Here is a 21,868-nt window from a genome sequence, read left to right as displayed (position 1 = left end):
GCTTGGTTACTTTTGACCTTGTCTGTTTATGGTTTAGCATGTTATGCAAATCCAATCTTCAATGAATTGCACATCAATAAATTAACTAATTCAACTAACCAGTTCATAGTGTTTACACAATATGTAAACACAGGAAGAGCATTGTGTGAGCATAGAATTGTTGTTCTGTTGATATAGAATATGCAGATAAAGAACACATGTATTATATGAACTCAAGCCATAGAAATCTTCAGCTATAATATCTGCACTTAGAGCTAACATTATTTATTGAACATTACTCCTTTATTGAACACCTGTTTTTCCTGCATAAAACTTAGTCTCTTCCTACCACACTTTAGAAACAAACACGGTTCAGCATGGTAGTCTGCATAATCCCTTATGGCATTGACCACATCATCTATGAGGCTTATGAGTGTGTCCTTAACAAAAAGAAGTAGGAAAATATAGTTGAAAGCTGGAAGAATTAAAAGATCTTGAAGCTGATTCAACCGTGACAGGAAAATAATATTAAGACAATACTGTAAGGATGGGTCATATAAAAACAATCTTCCTCAGATGTTGTATTGTGGTTAGGGTGATATAAGATGGAGGTTTTAGGAAAGCAGCTCTTACAATAGTTTTTCTTAGACTGTTACTGAAATTAAGTTTATATATAAAGTTAGGATGAAAATGCTGTTCTTGTTATTCATTTTATAGTCTGCCTTTTCTCCAGACGTTCTCAGAGTACATACTATTACTTTCAATTTTACCTCTATTATGACTACCCTATTAAGCAGATGAGAGAGAATGACTGGTCTAAAGTTCTCTTCCAGGGTTGAGGGTGGATTTGAACCTCTTGCATTCTCCACCACCATACAGTAAGAGCCACCCTGACGTTTTTACCCAGGATTGGATTTAGGTTGGATTTAGGGGGACGCAGTGGCTCAGTGGCTAAGATGCTATGTTTGTCGATCAGAAAGGTCGGCAGTTCAGCGGTTCAAATCCCTAGTGCAGCGTAACGGGGTGAGCTCCCGTTACTTGTCCCAGCTTCTGCCAACCTAGCAGTTTGAAAGCACGTAAAAATGCAAGTAGAAAAATAGGGACCACCTTGGTGGGAAGGTAACAGCATTCCATCCGGGCACCTTCGGCATTTAGTCATAGAATTGTCAACAGACAGTTCTGGTTCTTCGGCTTAGAAACAGAGATGAGCACTGTCCCATAGAGTCAGGAACGACTAGCACATATGTGCAAGGGGAACCTTTACCTTTACCTTACAGGAAGATGTAGAAGCTGTTTGGCAAGTGCTAACAGAGAGAAAGACTATGAAACAATTGAACTTAGTGAGGATGCTGTGAGCATAACAAACATATGAGAGACTAGGGATGAATCATCTTTGAACAGCTATGAATCTGTCAGCAAGACTTCATTAATGGAGACTGTCATATAAATAATAAAACTATAATAAATGAGTGGCCCTTTCAGATTCCTGGCCCTAAATTGTAGCATGCTTAGCTTATACCTAAATTTGATTCTGACCAGAAATTGTGCATTTAACTAAGAAAATAAAATACAAGTAAAGAAAAATATTTATTTACTATTATTGTTTTCTGCTTTGAAAAGCACTAGGACTTTTAAAAGCTGTTTAGGTATTTTAAAAATTATCATCCTATTTTCTGACCATAAGTATATTTGCATACTTTCGGTGGACCTTCTCCGATTATTTTCTTCATTCTCTTGAATATTTAAACATAGAACTAGGAACACAATTTGCTATTCAAGCTGCTTTGATTTCATTCATTAATAGACAGAAACCTTTGAGGAAAAGCAGTCTTTGAAATCTTTATAAATAACACCGTGAGATCATTGGAATTTCTGGCATTGATATATCAACACTTGCTGAAGCAAATTGTTTTATTGAGAAGAACAAAATGAAGCATTAATTCAGATTCCATTGACATTAGAATTATTGGCCTAAATTAAGAAATATCATGAAATCCCATCTATAATGAATATCAAGGATAAGTATTCAATACTACTGCCAATAAAAAATAGAGGCAAAAAGACTTCAGCAAATGACATTCACGGGAGAGAAGCAGCTTCCACGGTATTAATTAATTTAGCACATACTGCATTGAATTAATGACAACATCCATAAAGAATGAGACCAGCACCATTTCAAGGTATGACTATGCTCCTTATGTTCTTTGTAACAATAAAACAATCTGTCCTGGGAGGAGAACCATTTGATGAACAAATCAGGGACCTCTGGAAATAGATAGCTTTCGCGTTTGGGTGAAATGGAGTTTTGCAATTGCCCACTTCCCAATTTTTAAGACACTATGGAAATTAGAATTTAGAATAACAGAGTTGGAAGTCCAACCCCCTGCTTAGGCAGGAAACCCTACACCACTTCAGACAAATGGTTATCCAACATCTTCTTACAAACTTCCAGTGTTGGAGCATTCACAACTTCTGGAGGCAAGTTGTTCCACTGATTAATTGTTCTAACTGTCAGGAAATTTCTCCTTAGTTCTAAGTTGCTTCTCTCCTTGATTAGTTTCCACCTATTGCTTCTTGTCCTACCCTCAGGTGCTTTGGAGAAAAGCTTGACTCCCTTTTCTTTGTGGAAGCTGTCATCTGAATTAGAGGGAAGAGAAGGAAGACCCATAATCTTTCCCTGACTAGCCAATTCCTCTACATCTTTAATTCCAGCAGCTTTTAGGGTGGTAGATAAACAAATTTTGAGCGAGTGGTTTAAGAGGTACTTTGCATTTTTAAGTCATCAAGTGAGCTTTTGGGGGAGGCATAAGATAACTTTTTTTAAAAAAAATTCTAGGCCCAATTAGTCTTTGTTAGCTGAGATTCATTTCACAATGGCTTTGAGTCACTTGATTTTTCTCCCCATTTTGTTAATCTGTTATTTTGACTGGTGTGTAGCACTGTGCTTTTAATGGAGGCAGGCTTCTAAATGTTTTAAGAAACTGTTTAAATTGTCGATTTTTTTTTTAATATTATGTGTGCAGTCACGTATTTTATTTATTTCAGCTGAAGGACTTTATGTGAAGATGAATTTGAATGTATGGATGTATTTGCATACACAGCTCACCTTTAAATAAATAAGAGTCCATCAACACCAACTTCAGTTGTACACATGGGATATCCCCATTCTTTTCAAAAGAGGGGAAGATTCTGGAAGCCTAGAAATATTAGGCCACCACTAAAAGACATGAGATATTCACAGAAGATCCTCACAAACTCACAGAATTGTGGATCAGGCTACCTGTAGTTTGCTGTAAGGTTTCAGGCAGAGATAGAGGATCTCACAAAGTTTACGGCAATGCACATCTAGCTAAAAACTGAATGAGACTTTGGACATTGACCATAATGGCCAACTGTCTGCTGAAGTGACAGTTATGACAGAAGCCATAAAATTGGAATCTAGATCTTTTCAGAAGGTTTCCTTTGAACTAGACTCTCACATTATTTGTGCCTTTCTTCAGAAGGGAAAAAAAAACAGGAAAATATGCTTGTCTTCAATTCAGGATTTGAGGCTTTTAAGGGTCTATATTCTTCAAGAATCAGGACAGAGCTTAATAAGAGTAGATTCAAGGTAAAAGTCTGTAAAGGTCTTTAATTTGCCCTTTTAGAAGTTTTCTGTAGATCTGCAATTATATTCTGCCTTGTGATAAAAATATAATGAATGCTTTCAAATAATTAAAATAAGTATAGATTGCTTAAATTAAGCATACAATGCACCTTACATTTGTTTAACATAAGCAAAGTTTAAACTTTAAATGTTTGGGAAACATAATTTTAACTTAGAAGCTAACTACACAAATATTAAAACCTCAATTTTTGCATATCTGTCACTCTTTTAGCAGATCTTCAAATAAATGATTTCATTTTGCCAATCTGCTAGACAATCTGCTAGACAATTATTATTAGATTAATATAAAAATGGATGGATCACCAAAACATAACTACAATCATGGCACTGTCAATATGAAGTAAACTTTTTATATCCACATGGTTAGTACACAGTTTGTATAAGATGAAGGTAAAGGTAAAAGTAAAGGTTGCCCTTGCACATATGTGCTAGTTGTTCCTGAGTCTAGGAGGTGGTGCTCATCTCGTTTCAAAGCTGAAGAGCCAGCGCTGTCCAAAGACGTCTCTATGGTCATGTGGATGACATGACTAAATGCCAAAGGTGCACGGAACACTGTTACCTTCCCACCAAAGGTGGTCCCTATGTTTCTACTTGCATTTTTTACAAATGCTTTCGATCTGCTAGGTTGCCAGAAGCTGGGATAAGTAACGGGAGCTCACCCCGTTACGCGGCACTAGGGATTCGAACTGCTGAACTGCCAAGCTTTCGATTGGCAAGCTCAGCATCTTAGCACTGAGCCACCATGTCCCTGTATAAGACTATAGGAGTTTTATTGCTTTTTACTGTTTTGGTAAAATAGCCAGAAGGGTCTGGAGGAAAAGTTAAGTCTATATCAAGAAGAAAGAATCATACAGTAGAAAGGGGCCATTTAAAACTAGTCCAGTTTAGTGTCTGGTATAGTCCAAATTAAAATCCTCCCCTCCCCCATGGCCACTAGGTCTCATTTAATCACATTTAGTGAAGGAGAACCTATTAGCTTAGTGACTAGTTCCATTGTATAACTGCTCTTTGTTTTAGGACATTTTTTCTAAAAGTCAACTGAAGTCCTGTAAATTACGTCTATTAGTATGCATAGTATGCAATAATGGAGAAGTTGTGGCTTCTGCCTTCCTTTCAAGAATTTGAAGAATACGACCCCATTCCCTTTGGCTTCTTGGATGAGAAGTGATGCTGTGTGCAATTTGAAGGCAGAGATTGCTTATTCCCCTGCTATTAATAGCATTAAATAGTATTACAAGATGAATTACAATTCATTTTATTGTATATTTTACAAATTTATGAGGCTACCCAGAGCCCCGAGGTCCATTACTTCTATATGATCCACAGGAATATGCGTGGCATTTCTGGAAAGGGAATTCAGGGCTTCAGTATAATGAAAGAAAGCTCTAACTCTTCTTTTTTGCAGTTCAAACAAGCATACAGTTTTGGCCAAGTCAAAAAGAATTTCATTTCTAAGTTCAGCCGGAATGGAAAAATATCCTAGAGATTCGCTGAAAAGCAGGATACAGTTGGTTTACTGCAGTTAGAAAGAGCCGAGGAAGAAATGCAAATGCAAAATTTAATGTTGCTCTTGGCCATTAGAAATATGCTCCCAAAAGGACAGTTGCTTTCCTCAGAAGTTCTTTGTGATTGACATAAAGGGGGATCTTCTTGTCCACCACCTGCCATCGCACGAACACTTCAAAGTCACAGCCCTGGAGAAACTGGAGAGAGAAATCCCAGACAGGAAAAAGAATTTGGTTACAATTAGTTTCCCTGCAGCCTCATGAAAGTCAGAAGGAAACAGTCTTGGAACATGTGATATGAGAAGATTACCTCAAAAGCCTCAGTAAATCTATTAATCTGAGATTGATGTGAATAAAAATCATTTTTAGGGTCTGCACTTTTTCTCTTTGCTTAATGCAATATACAATACAGTGTATATGACTGTGTCTGCAGTAGACCTGCTGAATATTCCTCTTATTACATTGTCAGGAATTGTGATCCATTCTCTATCTCTCTATCTCATACACACGCATGCATGTCTACATATACACATACACAAATGCACAATCTCTCTTCTCTGTGCCCATTTCTTTCTTCACCATCATTTTGCCTTTCGCCTTTCAGAGTGCTTTCCTAAATTTCTTTGGACACTTCATCTATCTCCCTCGGCACCCACCACCCTGGGTTTCGTTCACAGAATCTTAGAATCTGCATCTTGAGGATAGCATGATGGTAAGAAGTGACCTGGTGACACGTACTGAATTCAGACGCTTCATTTCGACATCATTCTGATCTTCAAAATGTACACTGATGGCCACTGTCTCTATCCAAGCATTGTCTGTGTTCCTTGGATCATCCAGGTACCCTTTATATATCTGGAAGAAGATAAGATTCAAGGAGATAATAGATAGATAGATAGATAGATAGATAGATAGATAGATAGATAGATAGATAGATAGATAGATAGATAGAAAAGACAGAAAGGCTGGTATCATTTATAGGATAGGGCTGTTTCTTATTATCGGTAATCTAAAGAACAACTCTCATAAAGGTGTGTAGTAGTAAATATTTTAAAAGTACCATTTCTTCTGGAAAAGATGCTGGTGGTACTGTTATCTTACTATAGAAAATAACTTTAGCTCAGATGTCCTAGAATAGAAGGCATTTTTCTGTTTCTGATGTGTGTTGTGAGATTAAGGAGTCTTTATAGTGCCTTAAAACACATGGATAAAATCAACCCCAACTGGGAAACAGTTAACATTTTGTATCAAGCCAAATCCAAAAGTGCTTCTATACCATTTAAAAGAAAATCAAAAACCTAGGTAGGAAAGAAACAAACCAGAACATATCTCCTCCAGCAGCCAACACACAAATAAATTGAGAACAATACCAGATAAATGATCAGGGAAGAAATAATACGCTAATCCGGGAACCATCAAAAAAGAAACACATCCCGAACAAAACAGCAGAGCAAGCTACTATATTTAAATATACAAAAGTATGAAGGCTATTGCTTAATGCATTGTAAGCCGCCCTGAGTCTCCGGAGAAGGGCGGCATATAAATCAAATTAAAAAAACAAAACAAAAACAGCCAGCCTCTCCACTCTCCTTCACACTTCACATTAATGAAGTTACCTAACCTGGTTAATGAAAAGTTGACAAAAAAGCAACCAAGCTAGCACAAAGACTCAACCCTGACCTACTGTACATACATTCTCCTATATTGGTTAAATCATTGTTTGATTACAGGCTTGTGAAAATGGATTAAAAAGTCTACTTTGCTAAATATTCGAGACCTTATATAATATGGTTACATCGGTGCATACAGAAATTCTCCTAAAATGAATAAATAAAATGTGCATGACCCATTCTTTGTCTTTGGTAAACTGCAAACTTTCTGTATTGTTAAAAAGTCATCTTAAAAAACATGATTCATCCTATATTGTGTCCCCATTTATGCACTATATAAGCCCAGCATCACAAGTGCAATTCCCTACGACTGTCATGCGTTTGGGAAAAGTGGCTAATGTTCACCAACAATTCTATAAGACTCTTCTCTGCTTTTATCAAGCCACAACTGCATGGCCAAATACCTCTGTTCCTTGATTCAGCAATTTCTGAAATTGTGGCCAGAACTCTCGTCTCAGGACCTGTTTTATTTTTTGTGGCAATGCTTCCCCAGGTTCAAGAGATCCCTGGAAAGAATCAAAGCATTATTTAGCGTAAGAGGCAGATAACACTTTACACATTCTATTAACTATAATGCTACAGAAAACAGAAATTTCTATTCACTTAATAAACTTAATGGCTCAGGACCTGGGTACTTACGAGACCGCCTTCTGCCACTGATAGCCTCCCACCGACCAGTTCGTTCCCACAGAGAGGGACTCCTCAGGGTGCCGTCGGCCAAATTATGTCGGCTGGCGACACCCAGGGGGAGAGCCTTCTCTGTGGGAGCCCCTGCCCTTTGGAATGAACTGCCCCCAGACATATGCAAGTTCTCTGACCTCCGAGTTTTCCGCTGTGCTCTTAAGACCCTGCTCTTCTGACAGGCAGGGCTAGCTTCATAATTTAGTTTTAAATTTGGAGTTCTTAAATTTTTTGGGTTTTTTAGCTAATTTTGGCCTTAAATGTAATACTTTTAAGAATTTTTTTAATTTAAATTGTGATATTTGTATTGTGTTTTACCTGGCTGTACACCGCCCCGAGTCCCTCGGGAGAGGGGCGGTATAGAAATAAAATGATCCTTATCCTTATCCTTATCCTTAATAAAATGATAAATCTCTGAGGTGCAGGTAAGTATGAGTTGATTTCTTAGCTAACATCTTGGTTAAAAGTAAAATCCAGTATTGGAAACTCAGATAATTCTGGAATCCTTTGCTGAGGTATTAAAATCAAGGATTTTAATTATACACCTTTACCTCCAGGGCATATCATGATACTGTTGAGATGCTAGAAATGTGGAGGTCTGAACAGGGAAGAGCACGCTTCAACTTGACCCAAGCAAACTGCATCAATTTTGGTTTTAAGGCCCCCTGGATGCAGAGATTTACCATCCTTAGCTCTTTGTTGGGTTGCCTTGCCCCAGGCAGAACATATTGTGGATCCTCCAGGAAATGTGGCTGCTACTTGAGGAATGGGTAGCAGCCATGGCCAGAAGGGCTTTGTGCATAGATTTGTCTTCTAACCAATTGTGTGGTTTCCTGGATTGGAAAACATTACTAAAGATCACTCGTGCCTTGATTGCCTTCTGAATGAATTACTGCAGTGAACTCTACGTAGAAAATCAGCAGCAGCATGGGCAGTTATGGGTGCCCCTCAGGAGGCCCATATTGCATTCTGTGAGATACACAGATTCCGAGTAGGCTTCTCCATGCATTTCAAGAGGTTGTTGCCTCCTATAAAGCTCTTTGTATACCTTTCTCCAATTGTTTACACCCAAGCCACTAGTTCTGGCTGGGTAGGCATGCTCTGAGTTTGATTCATTTGATGTTTCATAATCTTTAACGATTAGGATGTTTCCTCAGGCATGGGGCCTGTAGATTGGATTAACCTGTCATTCTGGTTTTCTTTGGTATAATTGCAGCTATGTGGTTGAATTGAAGGAGGTAAATAAGTAAGATTTTTAGGCCCATGCCACTTCGTTGGAATCAAGCTCTGTCTACAGCACAGAACATACTCTTAGCCATTTAATGAAAAATATACCCAACTCATGTTTTCATTATGGAAAATTTCAGAAGGCAGTCATACTTTTATTTTTTCATTTTTGTGGTCCTCCACTTATGATTGGTCACTTAGCAATCATTCACAGTTACAATGGATCTCTTGGGACAACTTATGACCTGGATTCAAAATTCTAATGCCCCCCTGCCCCCATGATCACATTATTGCATTTTGGGTGCCTAGCAACTGCACACTTATGCATCATCCTGTGGTCACATGACTATGATTTTCAACATTTTTGCAAGAAAACACATTTACAGTGGATTTGCTTAATGCCCACAGTATTTGTTTTAGAACTGCCATGTTTGCTTAATGACCACTGCAGAGAAAGTAAAATTGGATGATCTGCTTAACTACCAGCATCAGATAACCGTAATTTTAGGGTCAATTACAGCTTTAAGTCAAGGACTACCAGTAGACATAGTTTGTTGTTTTAATAGAACATATTATTAATTGGCATGATTTTATTAAAATGCCAATTTAGATCTTACTGAAGATAGACTGCCCCATATATGCTTACCCCAAGCAAAGCCCAATTATCCAAGAAAGGGAATTTGACCACTAGAACTTCCAGCATTTTCTTCAAGTTTTTTCTATAAATAGATCCATCAACATTCCTCCGCCAACTATAAAAAAACAGATTATAGCTTGCTGTTGTATCTAAGGTACATGAAGAAATCTATAATACTAAAATAAAATGAGCTCTGACTGTTATCTGGATGAGAAGCAGGATACAAATGTAATTATCTAAATATATACTGTATTACTATATTAAACTCTATTACACCAGTCAGATATTCATTATGCACCCCCTCCCCCACCAAAAGAAGATATAGGCCTCTGCATAGTAGTTAAAAATCATTGTAATAGACTTTTCTGGTTGTTGTTGTTGTTGTTAGTTGCGAAGTCATGTCTGACCCATCGTGACCCCATGGACAACGTTCCTCCAGGCCTTCCTGTTCTCTACCATCCTCTGGAGTCCATTTACGATCATCCCTACTGCTTCAGTGACTCCATCATCATTCTCTGTAGTCCCCTTCTTCTTTTGCCCTCAATCTTTCCCAGCATTAGGTTCTTCTCCAGTGAGTGCTTCCTTCTCATTAGGTGGCCAAAGTATTTGAGTTTCATCTTCAGGATCTGGTCTTCTAAAGTGCAATCAGGGTTGATCTCCTCTAGGACTGACCAGTTGGATCGCCTTGCAGTCCAAGGGACTCGCAGGAGTCTTCTCCAGCACCATAGTTCAAAGGCCTCAATTCTTTGGCACTCAGCCTTTCTTATGGTCCAACTTTCATAGCCATACATTGCAACTGGGAAAACCATAGCCTTGACTATATGCACTTTTGTTGGGCAGGGTGATGTCTCTGCTTTTTAGTATGCTGTCTAGATTTGCCATAGCTTTCCTCCCCAGGAGAAAGCATCTTTTAATTTCTTGGCTGCAGTCCCCATCTGCAGTGATCTTGGCGCCCAGGAAAATAAAATCTGTCACTACCTCCATTTCTTCCCCATATATTTGCCAGAGATTGAGAGGGCCGGATGGCATGATCTTCTGCATTCAACTGGGTAATATCTTTGTTTTTCTCCCTTGCCTTTCTCTTCCCTTCTTTCCTCAGCTATTTGCAAAGCTTCCTCTGACAGCCATTTTGCTTTCTTGCATTTCTTTTTCTTTGGGATGTTATTGTTACCTCTTGTACAATGTTGCGAACCTCCGTCCACAGTTCTTCAGGCACTCTGTCTATCAGATCTAATTCCTTAAATCTATTTGTCATATTTATCAGGAATATGATTTAGTTCATACCTGAGTGGCCTAGTGCTTTTCCCTACTTTCTTCAATTTAAGCCTAAATTTTGCAATGAGAAGCTCAAGAAAGCTACTCCATTTCTTCTGCGGGATTCTTGCCCACAGTAGTATACCTGATGGTCATCTGAATTAAATTCACCCATTCCAGTCCATTTTAGTTTGCTGATTCCTAGGATGTCGACGTTCAGTCTTGTCATCTCTTGTTTGACCACGTCCAGTTGTCTTGATTCATGGAAATTACATTCCAGATTCCTATGGAGAGAACATTTTTACAGCATTGGACTTCCCTTTCACCACCAGATGCATCCACAGCTGAGCGTCCTTTCAGCTTTGGCCCAGTCGCTTCACTCTTTCTGGTGCTACTAGTACTAGCCCTCTGCTCTTCCCCAGAGCATATTGGACATCTTCCGACCTGAGGGGCTCATCTTCCGGCGTCATATCTTCTTTCCTTTTGATACTGTCCATGGGGTTTTCATGGCAAAGATACTGGAATGGGCTGCCATTTCCTTCTCCAGTGGATCATGTTTTGTCAGAACTCTCTTCTATGACCTGTCCGTCTTGGGTGGCCCTGCACCGCATAGCTCATAGCTTCATTGAGCTATGCAAGCCCCTTTGCCACGACAAGGTAGTGTTCTGCCCCAGCTTCGGATTCCCAGAAAATGTGACACACACCAAGCTTCGCAAACACTGTTTAATTCCAAACAAACCCCTTTCAAGAATGCAGGCTTCCCGTGCAAAGGAAAAGTTATTAAGAACAAAGTCCGACAAAGGTTGGCAACCTGCCCAGAAAACCAGATATGAGAAGTCGCTCGCTCTCCAAGATGCTCTGTAGTAATGAGACATTGTTTCTAGCAAGAAAGCACTAGCTGCGTGCGACTTAAAAATAGGCTAAGGGAGTGGCCAATTATCCTCAAGCCCTACTCTCGAGTAGACCCCCTCATCCTGAGGAGCTACTCCTGCCTTTTGGCAGCCCTGCATGCCCGAGCACTGAGGAGAGGCTCCTCCACTTCGCTCTCTCCACTGGAAGGAGCCTCTGGAGGTTCTGAAGGCCCTGGCTGAGTGTCTGCCTCTGGCATCACATCCTCTTCGGCCTCCTCGCTGTCTGACACCAGCGCCGGCTGCGCAGGCTGCTGGCACGACACCACACCAGCCTCCTCGTCGTTGGGATCAGCCATGATCCGCGCAGGCTGCTGGCGGGCCACAACAGGCAGTAATCCATGAAGGGGACTTTTCCGGTATCTCCATCTTATTCAGCCTCAAATATTTATTCAATAAATCATAAACTAAAAACTTAAGATGAATGTTCTGCTTTTTGATAGTGAGAAAAAGTCTTTTGAAACTACATGCAGCTTCTTATGACCTACATCAGATCATGAGCATCCAAGGTTTTTTTCTTCTCCTGTTGCCATGGATACCACACTTAAGCTGCAAAGGTGCTGCTGTCAACACCTAAGGCTCAGAAGTATGGTGAAAAGAGGAATGTAGTTCAAAATACTGATCTGCGGAAACAAGATGTCTGCTTCTAATCTCTGGATGAGTATAAAAAAGGAAGTAAAATAAAAACAAATTACAACGGAAGCACATAAAATTTCCTCACCGTGTCACAACTGGATGCAGGGCATGATTTGGTCCAAAGAACCTAAGGATTCCCTGGCCCCTTAAGCCTGTCCTGCCCATGGGATTTCTGAAAGAGAAACAATAGTTCTGCCATGAGCTAAGGCCATTGGGATGCTGCTCTTTCCCTGGGAACACCAATCTGGAAACAAATGTTCAAGGAGAGGTCAGAGAATGATAAGCTAAACAGTTATTAACAGGGTTTTAGTTTGAACCAAGGCTCACTAGTACATACACCTGAAGAAAAACCGAATTACTGAGGAAAAGGCATTTGGATCGACCATCATCCAACTAAAAGAGTATTACTTGACTGGCCTGCCTTTCCCTATGGAGTAACCCATCTTTAGATAATCTGCTGAAAGAGAAAGGCTGCCTTCCAATAAAGAATCATAGTAATTGATTATGTCACTTAGGAACCCTTAAGGAATCAGAGGTTTTTCACAATGGTGAAGTTCAGCATCTCTGGCTATGAGCCTTTTGGTTTGAGGCCACTGAACATTTTCACCTCATTCTTTCACTAGCCTTATTGTTATGATCTCCTATCAAGAGAATGTGGGTGCAAGTAACCTGATTTTTTTTTAAATGCTGAACAAAATATATCACACCTATAATTTGACTCTGGAATGTGCACTCTCAACATATCTTGATCAAACTACTGTGAAGTTGAAACATATCTTGATCAAACTACTGTGAGGTTGAAAGATATCTTGATCAAAATACGGTGAACTTGAAAAGGAGAGAAATTTCCTAAATAAGATACTTCCATATAGCTTATTTTGTTATCTGCTATAACCGCTGCACTTGAAATGGGATATTTGAGTTCAAGCATAAACATTCAGCACATTCATGATTGGACTCTGTTTGACTTCCATATTCTCATGTTAACTAATTTTCAACCCAAAGTGGACACAGTAACCAAGATTCCCTCTGTGTTATCAGACTCACAGTGGCAGGCCATCCTTGACAGTATAAGTGCCATGGAAACTCTGCCTGTTGATCTCTCCATCCAGGCTGTTGAAGTTTATTCTTGAAAGGTTCTCCAAATTGCTGGAAGATAGGAGCAAAACTTTAATCTTTTTAGTATCTTTGGCCAGTAAAACGCAACTTTTAAACCAAAGGACCTCAATGTAACAAAAAATAATCAGTAGAATATTTGTGATAGAAGCAAACAGAAGCAGCAGCTTCCTAAAAAAATTAGACAATGCCCAGGTATAGTGAGAGGAAGCTAGTAGTAGGAAGCAGCTATAAGAGCACTTACTCTCTCAGGAACTTTGGTGTAATATCCTCTTGTGTTTCAGAACTATAGAAGGGCGGATTATAGATATCGAACTCTGTCTGCCAGGAAAAAAAAGGATACTTTAGACTTCAGAGTTTTGCATAGCAACATGTACTCTCATTTCAAGTACAAGGTATTTTGGAGAATTCCAAAATGAAAACTGAAATTCTTTCTGAATTTCCTTAGGCCTAGTGGATCAGGTATCATACGATACCATATTCTCCTGCCCCCCTATTGTTGTAATGTTCTGCTTTTGTGTTCTTGTAAGATGAAAATGTGCATACCTTATAATAAACAAACATGGTTGCTCATGCATGAGCAATAGTTATATGTATATGCATGAGACAAGAAAAGGCAACAAAACAAAAGGAAGCAAAATCTATATAAGGCAACACCATTTGTTACCCATTTCAATATCTTTTTTTAGCCTTGCTTCCACCATGTCCGTATAGTGTTCATATATTGCTTGTGTTCTTTAAGCTTCTCAACTCACATCTTTCCCTTTTATAGGATCTCATTAACTCCTGAACTTCCCATTCTTCACACTGTAGTCTGTTGCAATTCAATCCTTAATCATTTTTGCTATAGGATCAAATCACCTCTAAATATTTTTCCACTTGTCCTTCACTTTTTTATTCAAGCCCTTTTCATGACCTATTAATTCTTGACCCAATCTCTTTTTTTTAATCTCACCCACTTCTAAAGCATTCCGTTCCTACTTCATTCAATTAATGTTATATTTTTCCTAACATATTCAACTTTCAATTCCATATAACAAAGTGGGAAGACTCTTTACACAGACATTTTTACTTCTTTCAACAAGCATTATTTCCTCACTGTAAACAGATACTATCCATTATTTTTCTATCAGCATTTGCACTCCTTACAATGTCTCCGTCTATAAACTGAGTTCAGAGCTAAAGCCTCTAAAATAGGCTGATCAGATGCCACTAAATCCCACTATATTTATTTCATTGTATAGATATTTAGTTTATAGTTTTCCAGAATTCTCAGAATCGTAGACTGGTGAATTTATGTAGAATTCTTGTTATAGTATTGGAGATCTGCAGCACAGAATTCAGATTTGTTTGGTAAGAGGATAATTTAAATAAACATTACTAATATGCTTGGCCCATTTGGCATTAATCAGAATAACACAACTAACTCTCTAAATTTAAGATTCCTACCTCCCATGGCACCTTCTCCTCTGGCACAGCAAAACGAATGACAGTAGACTTGGGATACAAGAGGTTCCTAGAACTCACATGAGACAGGGTGAATAAAGATTCTGAGATTTCCTCTGATTGTGGCTCCTTTGTTTCAGCAGTCCTGCTAGGGACTGAAAAAACCCACAGTACTCTATTTATTATAAGTATCATCAATCACTCCAACATTTTTCTGCATTTCCATAATTTTGGAATAGATTCTATTTGCACTTGTGAAGCATTAATGACTTACACTAGGGGTCCCCAACTCCTGGGCCATGGAAGTGGTAGGCAAGCACACACGTGTGCGTCCATGTGAAGCTGCTTTCGTGATAGTGACATGCATGCACAAAACCATCCCCTCCTCCCACCCACCGCCTTTGCCTCTGCCAGTCTGCCGAGCCAGAGAGATTGGGGAATGCTGACTTACACTATTTTAAGACAGAAAAATATCTTTCATTGCACTAACATACTGTATTTAATCTTGGCTAAGAAATACATATTATAAAGGCAAGTGAAGTACCTCAGTTTTCCCCATTTCCTCTAATTATTTTAAGTGTTCAACTCCCATAATCCCAATCAACATGGGTCCTCAAACAGACTATAGGATTATATTTATGTAATATATTATTTTATTCTTTCTAATTCTTGAAGGGGCAATGCTCTCCTTGAAACAGCAGATCCATGACCTGAGAGGCCTCCGTGATTCATAGCAACCACTTGACAGGCAAGTAGAGACCATGGATAGAGGAGATTTTTTTTATTAATTTATATACCACACACACACACACACACACACTGTTTATAAGTAAATTAAGATAGTGACCGTACCTAACATTCCTTTCGCATCATATTCTCTTCACAACAACCCTGTAAGGTAGGCTGGGCTGACAGAGAATGATTGCCCAAAATCACCCAACCATTTTTTCAGGCCTAAAGTAGCACTAGAACTCACAGTTTCCTTGTTTCTAGTCTGATGCCTTAAGGGACTTGCCATAGGAACTCATGTTATTATCAGCACCAGTTTGGTTTACTGAAATGCTCTCCTTATGGGGCTGCCTTTGAAGACCACTCAGAAATATGTGAAGCATGGGTGGTCCACCTAACTTATCCAATATGGATTTTCTGTTGATATATTTTAATGGGGTTACGAGCAATGTTTTTCTCTTGCAGCTCCCATGTTGTGAAACACCTCCCTTTTGAGATTACATTGTCATTCTCACTGTTAGGCTCAGAAATAAAACCTTTTTATTGTTGTGTTTTTATTGACTGTTATGTTTTTATTCTGTTTTTATATTTCTGTATTATAAACCACTAAGACTCCCGTTTGTTGAATCTAGTGATAAACATAATAAACAATCAAATATAAGATAGTATATAAACCAGAAACAAAATAGAAGAATTTTCAGTATTAAGAGCCCTTTTGGCTAAAGAAATGTAACACTGTTTTATCTTCTTCAGCATACTAGTTATACTATTGAAAATTCTTTGGGATAAAAAGCAGTTTTTCCAAGTTTCTACACAATTCACATCATGTTTTTAAGCCCAACAATAGTAATAAAAAATTTCCATGTAAGCAATTGATATGAATTCTAACATTTTCATTTAAACAGTCTTCCCTTTTGAGAAAGGCCCATTGTGGAAGGCACATATTGCTTTTCCTCTTTCAGATTTAAAGAACTTAATATGGTGCATATAGAAATCTCTTCTCATTTTTCCTAGGGAGCCAGAGGGAGAGCAAGCAACCTGAAGTTACTTAATGAGTTTCATAGTTGAGTGAAGACTTGAACCTGACATTTCCCTCATTGCAATCCAGTACTTTAATTATATCAGTTTCTCAGGCAAAGGTGACTCAGCAGTGCAGTAAGGATCAACATGGCACAGTGAATATTTATTGCAGGAAGTAATATAGCAAATGAGGGATCTGCTATCTTCAAGAAAAATTCTGCCCATGAAGCCACTATAGCTAAGGTATATGGCCATTATTACATTATGTGAATCAGTGCTAAGAAAATCTACATTCATCTTCAAATGAGGCCAAATGAACAGAACAAAATATAACTTGGAATAGTGAGAATTCTTCGTTTACTTCTTATGATACACTTTATATTCAGGTTCTAGCAAGTAAAATATATATATATATACCACAGTTCCACTATAAAGGATATGTGTGCATTATTGTTTTTTTAAAATATAAAGTGGAAAAGAAAGATTAAGATCCCATTTATGACATGAAAAATGATACATATGTGCATACCAAAATACAAATCTAATGGAAAATGGTTCTCAGAAGTATGTGCTTGCAGTGAAACATACCTAAAACAGGAATATCTTCCTCTGTACCAAACCCACTGTTAGACAATGATTGAACAATCCATTGTAATGCCTTTGCAAACTGGAATGTCTAGAGAAGAAGCAATTCATTACACTTGTTAATTACTATATGCATTAAAAAGTGACTTTTGAGAAATAAGATTGGAAGTGCACCTAGTCCCCAAGAAAGAACTCTAAAGTGTTTAGAGTGTTGGTTCATGTGGTAATCTTTTTTACAACAGACTGTTAAAAATTGATTATCCAATTGAGATATGTGCCTGCTTGTATAATGTAGCTTATTATATAGCTTAATCAACAACTTACCATATTTCCTGATACCAGAAATTTAATGACTAAAAGAAGTTTCATTAGAATATGGGGATCTGCAAAGATGCCTTTACTTCTGAAAGCACACAGTGTTCTCGTTTAAATACTATAGTATGGCTGACATGATACAGCCTTATATGCTTTCCAGTTCTCAGAGAGAGCTGCCTTATGTCCAGATGGGCCCATTCTTTGCATAAGTTTTCAATATTCCCCACCTAGGCTAAGCTAAAAGAGCTGAGAGGACGCTTCAGAAGTCAGCCTTACCTGTTCTTCCAAGTGCAACAACCTTTGTTCCAATAGCTTCATCATTTTCCCCTGATCAAGATCCAGCATTTCTGTTAGTTTATCCACTCTGGAAAAAAAAAAAAGATTAGTATTTCAAGCAAGGAGAGTGATTATACCCTCAAACATGAGATTTTGTGACATAAATCAACTGCCTCATATTCAAATAGTTAAGATGCCCTTCCACTACTGAATATACGCACATTTTTTCTTACTAATTTGTATTCTGAATCCTAATAGGAACATTAGGGACAAGTGGGATTTGGAGTAGTCAGAAGGCCCAAAATAAAGTATGCATTAGGAGGGTTATTCAAACCTTTCACATTCTTCTGAATTATATTTCACAATTTTAATCATGAGCTGACCTGATGTTATTACTATTTAAATTGAAAACACAGTCTTCACCTATCTGTGATGTGCTGGATCTTCTGCTCAGGAGTGTGCTTTTGTTGAGATTGTTGGAGTTGCAAATAATTTTCCTTCAGATACATCTCCCAGGACAATAAAGCTGCCTCTTCATTCTTCTCAAATTTCTTTTCTGCAGGCCAAATCAAATATAATACATACAGCTCTCATCTCAGAAAATCGACAGTTACAGCACAGATGGACAATCGTGTACAAATGGGGTAGGACTCACATCATGACAGCATGGCACTTGGATGAAATTAGATTATATTTCATTAGATTAAATTATATTAGATCCTGTGGAGGCCACTGTTCAGTAATGACCCCACTCAATCACTGGTAACAATGGACTTAAGAAACAAAGAATTGCTGGTGGAATAACAATTTTTGTTAGTTTTTTTCTAGCTGTCAAAATCAACTTTTATTGCTTTGCTCCTTTCTCTTCATTATTTTACTTTATTTCTTCTCATCTTTCAGAATTCACTGATCTGTACCACCACTTCCAAGCCTCCATATTCTTCCTTTCAAATGCTCTTGCATTTGAATAGATAGGCATTACCTACTGAGCATTAAAAAGCTAGTTTGAGTTTCATTTGCCTTCTGGAGACTGTACAAAAAATACTTTTTCTTGTAACTTGTCTTTAGTAATAATTTGTAGCTCTTCCAGCAACATTCCAGGAATCTTTTCCAGGAATCATCTATTTTATATGTTGTTATTTTCCTCAGTCTGACAAAGAATAATTTTTTTCTACCCCAAAATCTGCTCATATAACATATCCCAAATATTTGGATTTCAGCCTGCTAAGCATCAGAAAGACACTGTCGGCCTTTATATGAGCAATTGCTCTATGTTAAAAAAAAATATATCCTTGTATTTTTCTATTAATTCACCAGATACACTTACAGGATTTCAAGTGTACTCTCAAACTTTCACTGAGATTGATACAATAATGAAACATTTCAGATTCCAAGTTCAAAGGATGCTTCAGAATATGGGAGGTACCAAAGATAACACTGGAAGTTGCAAATGTACTGCAAATTCCCTAAAGACACTGGTAATTTTTCTGAAATTTTATACCAGCAGCCACCTAATCGTAGAAAGAAAGAATTGCAAGGAGGCGCTACATGCTCCAAAACACCTTTTTGTCTTTGAATCCAAAATGCTGCACAATTCTAAATGCTAGTTTCTTAACATCTTGCAAAATTTATCATTGCATTTTTAATTAGGCAAAACCATAATTCTACCACAGATTAAATCAGGCAAGAATAGAATCAAAAGACTACATAAGTTATTTTAGCAATATTCACACTATCAATACATTTCTGTGTAAACACTTGTAAAGTACTTAAGAGGTCTTCCATAACCACAGACAAGTAAAAACGAATTAATGACACTATTTCTAACTTCAGCATATGTGCCTTTTTATACTCTTCCAAATTAAACATTTACTTGTAATTTAACATCTGTTAGTTATTCATGAGCAGATAACTTCAAACAGCCCAAAATCTTTCCCAAATAGAAAAAAATGTTTTTGTATCAAACATCTTAATGAATGCATATTCTCCAAATATAAAACGCAGGTAAAATAATACTCTGAATATTGAATGTCCTTTAAACAAAATTCTTGCCATTTTCTGAATGCTTATCTAACTAGAACTCAAAGAAGGAATTGTTTCATGTTATGAGCGCTCTGGGCTTCCTCTTCCATCAGAGTCAGGAAAAGAAATATAGGATGCTTTCTATGAAATTAGCTATCAGCTTCTTCTGTTCATAATCCTTTTCATTTGATAGATTTCTGACCAAATATTTCTCTTAGAAAATTTCTATATTTGATACACTGATATTCTTACCCAAATTAAAGTCTGCAGACAGTGCTACCTTTGTCACATAGAATACACTGACTAGTTCCTTGTTTTGTTCATAGTATTATTAGTAAGTTACACTAAAGATTCCTTCCTTCCTCCTTCCTTCCTTCCTTTTCAACTCTAAGAAGTACTGCTTTAATTATTTTTGTTGTAACTGAGATGTCCTTATTCATCATGATGCCTTTCTGGAGTTTGTCTAGAATGAGTTTGTCGTTGCCTTTCTAGACTTAGCTCCTCTTTAATGTTTACACACGCCCATTTATTTTGATCCTTGGAAAACAAATCTCTATATCTGCTTTGTTCACTGTTTTATAGTCAACTGACAGTTCACTAAATGTGTGAGGGGGCATTACCATTGTGTACTTTTTTAACATTTCACATTAACCCAGGATTTACATTTATCAGCTCGGGTTATGGCCAGTTGGTATTTCCATTTTTGTTCCTTATTTGTTTGTTTGTTTATTTAGGTCTTCACCTTTGCAATGGATAAGAACCTGTCATAAAAACTGAATTTGGAGAAAAAGAGAACAGAATAAGATAGGGGGTAAACTGGAAGTCCATATTGTCTCCATACCTGTTTAACTTGTACTTACCAAACAAATTTATAAGTGGCAGGATTTGGAGAAATGGTAGCTGAAACCAAAATCTGAGGTTTTTGCCAAAACAATAACAAATTAAAATATAAAAACATTCCTTTTAACCAAAAGTTATAAAAAAAGGTAAAAGTTTATTATGAAAATAAAAAGTGAAAATTTGGTTGAATATTAAATATTAATGTTAATGTTCATACTTAGTAAATTGGAGAACTTTGATTCTGTTGTATGAATGGCTGATAACCTCCATTTCTGCTGAGAACAACTACTACAACAAAGAAAAGTACAGTGACAAAGAAAAGCCGATAAAGTTTTATAAGCAGAGGTACCAATGAGTTAAGTCAGAATGCTGGTGTGCTTCGAAGACCTCTAATTGATCCAAAAAGCTCTGATGGATTTTTTTTTAATGCTCCATATTCTAAAAATCACCTCTTTCCATTCTCCTTTTTCCTTTGTTTCCATAGTTAATGAATTACAAGTTGTCATAAAGTGTTGACAGGTAGAATCTGAACAATGTTACAGCCTGGCTCAAAATATCAGGGCCTTACTGAGCTGCTTGTGCCGGGTGGTTGGCTTCTGAAGAAACACACGCTTGACAAGTATCTGCAGGTGGTTTAGGAGGATAAAAGGTGGTGGAGCTGGTGGCCTGCCGTTATACTCTTCAATCAGGTCATGACGCTGAAATTTCCAGATCTGGTCAGTGTGCTCCTGCACCTGCTGGAATGTGTAACTGGGGAGAAGAAAAGCACATGTATTACTGAGTTTGATCTTCTACATAACTCATGAAAACACAGAGCATAATGATACTCTCCCGTGTATCCCACTAACTAAGGATCAGAACAGAAACAACATCTCTATTTATGGTAGTGGAAGAATGGATATTATAGAACCACTTATTACTACTTTTATTAAAGCTACCTCTCTTTATCTGCCTCTGAACCAAGTATATTTTTGGTTTGCTTTCTGTTCTATAAGTCTGTAGAGATTCTCAGTCATCCAGGTCATGGTTGTCCCAAAGGTGCTTTTTCCAGGAGGCAACTGGACTTTCTTGTTTTTTCTTTTGAAGACGTTTTACTTCTCATCCAAGAAGCTTCTGCTGCTCTGACAGGATAGTGGGGAATGGAAGGATTTATACTCCTTGCAGACAGCTGGTCATTTGTATCCTTTTAGAAGGTCGTTGAAGCACTTGGAGATTTAGCTGTGTCCTCAGGGTCACCAGAGTAATGCTCCTGTTTACTGTACTCTGCAATTTTCTCCCCTCTGGAAATCCATTCCTACTCCCACACCATTCAAAGGGTGTTCATCCCAAATTGTATAGCTAAATTGTATAACTAA

General features: G+C 37.8%; 1 protein-coding gene across 1 annotated transcript in view; it reads right to left on the bottom strand.

Annotated features, from left to right (window-relative positions):
- Positions 1 to 5,223: 5,223 nt before the first annotated feature.
- Positions 5,224 to 21,868, bottom strand: part of TRPM2 (transient receptor potential cation channel subfamily M member 2) — a 42,678-nt gene continuing 26,033 nt past the window's right edge. The window contains exons 21-32 of the mRNA XM_070946438.1: positions 21,082 to 21,263; positions 18,075 to 18,207; positions 17,652 to 17,739; positions 17,064 to 17,151; positions 14,730 to 14,881; positions 13,525 to 13,601; positions 13,212 to 13,313; positions 12,250 to 12,336; positions 9,376 to 9,481; positions 7,226 to 7,327; positions 5,890 to 6,006; positions 5,224 to 5,349 (exon numbers count right to left, since the gene is read on the bottom strand). Coding sequence (XP_070802539.1) covers positions 5,224 to 5,349; positions 5,890 to 6,006; positions 7,226 to 7,327; positions 9,376 to 9,481; positions 12,250 to 12,336; positions 13,212 to 13,313; positions 13,525 to 13,601; positions 14,730 to 14,881; positions 17,064 to 17,151; positions 17,652 to 17,739; positions 18,075 to 18,207; positions 21,082 to 21,263 — 1,360 coding nt within the window. The remainder of the gene's footprint in view (positions 5,350 to 5,889; positions 6,007 to 7,225; positions 7,328 to 9,375; positions 9,482 to 12,249; positions 12,337 to 13,211; positions 13,314 to 13,524; positions 13,602 to 14,729; positions 14,882 to 17,063; positions 17,152 to 17,651; positions 17,740 to 18,074; positions 18,208 to 21,081; positions 21,264 to 21,868) is intronic.

The sequence above is a fragment of the Pituophis catenifer genome, unplaced genomic scaffold, assembly GCF_029215685.1.
Source record: "Pituophis catenifer annectens isolate HBS135680 unplaced genomic scaffold, rPitCat1.0.hap2 SCAF_6, whole genome shotgun sequence".
Taxonomy (NCBI): domain Eukaryota; kingdom Metazoa; phylum Chordata; class Lepidosauria; order Squamata; family Colubridae; genus Pituophis; species Pituophis catenifer.
This window is presented reverse-complemented; position numbering and strand designations above follow the sequence as displayed.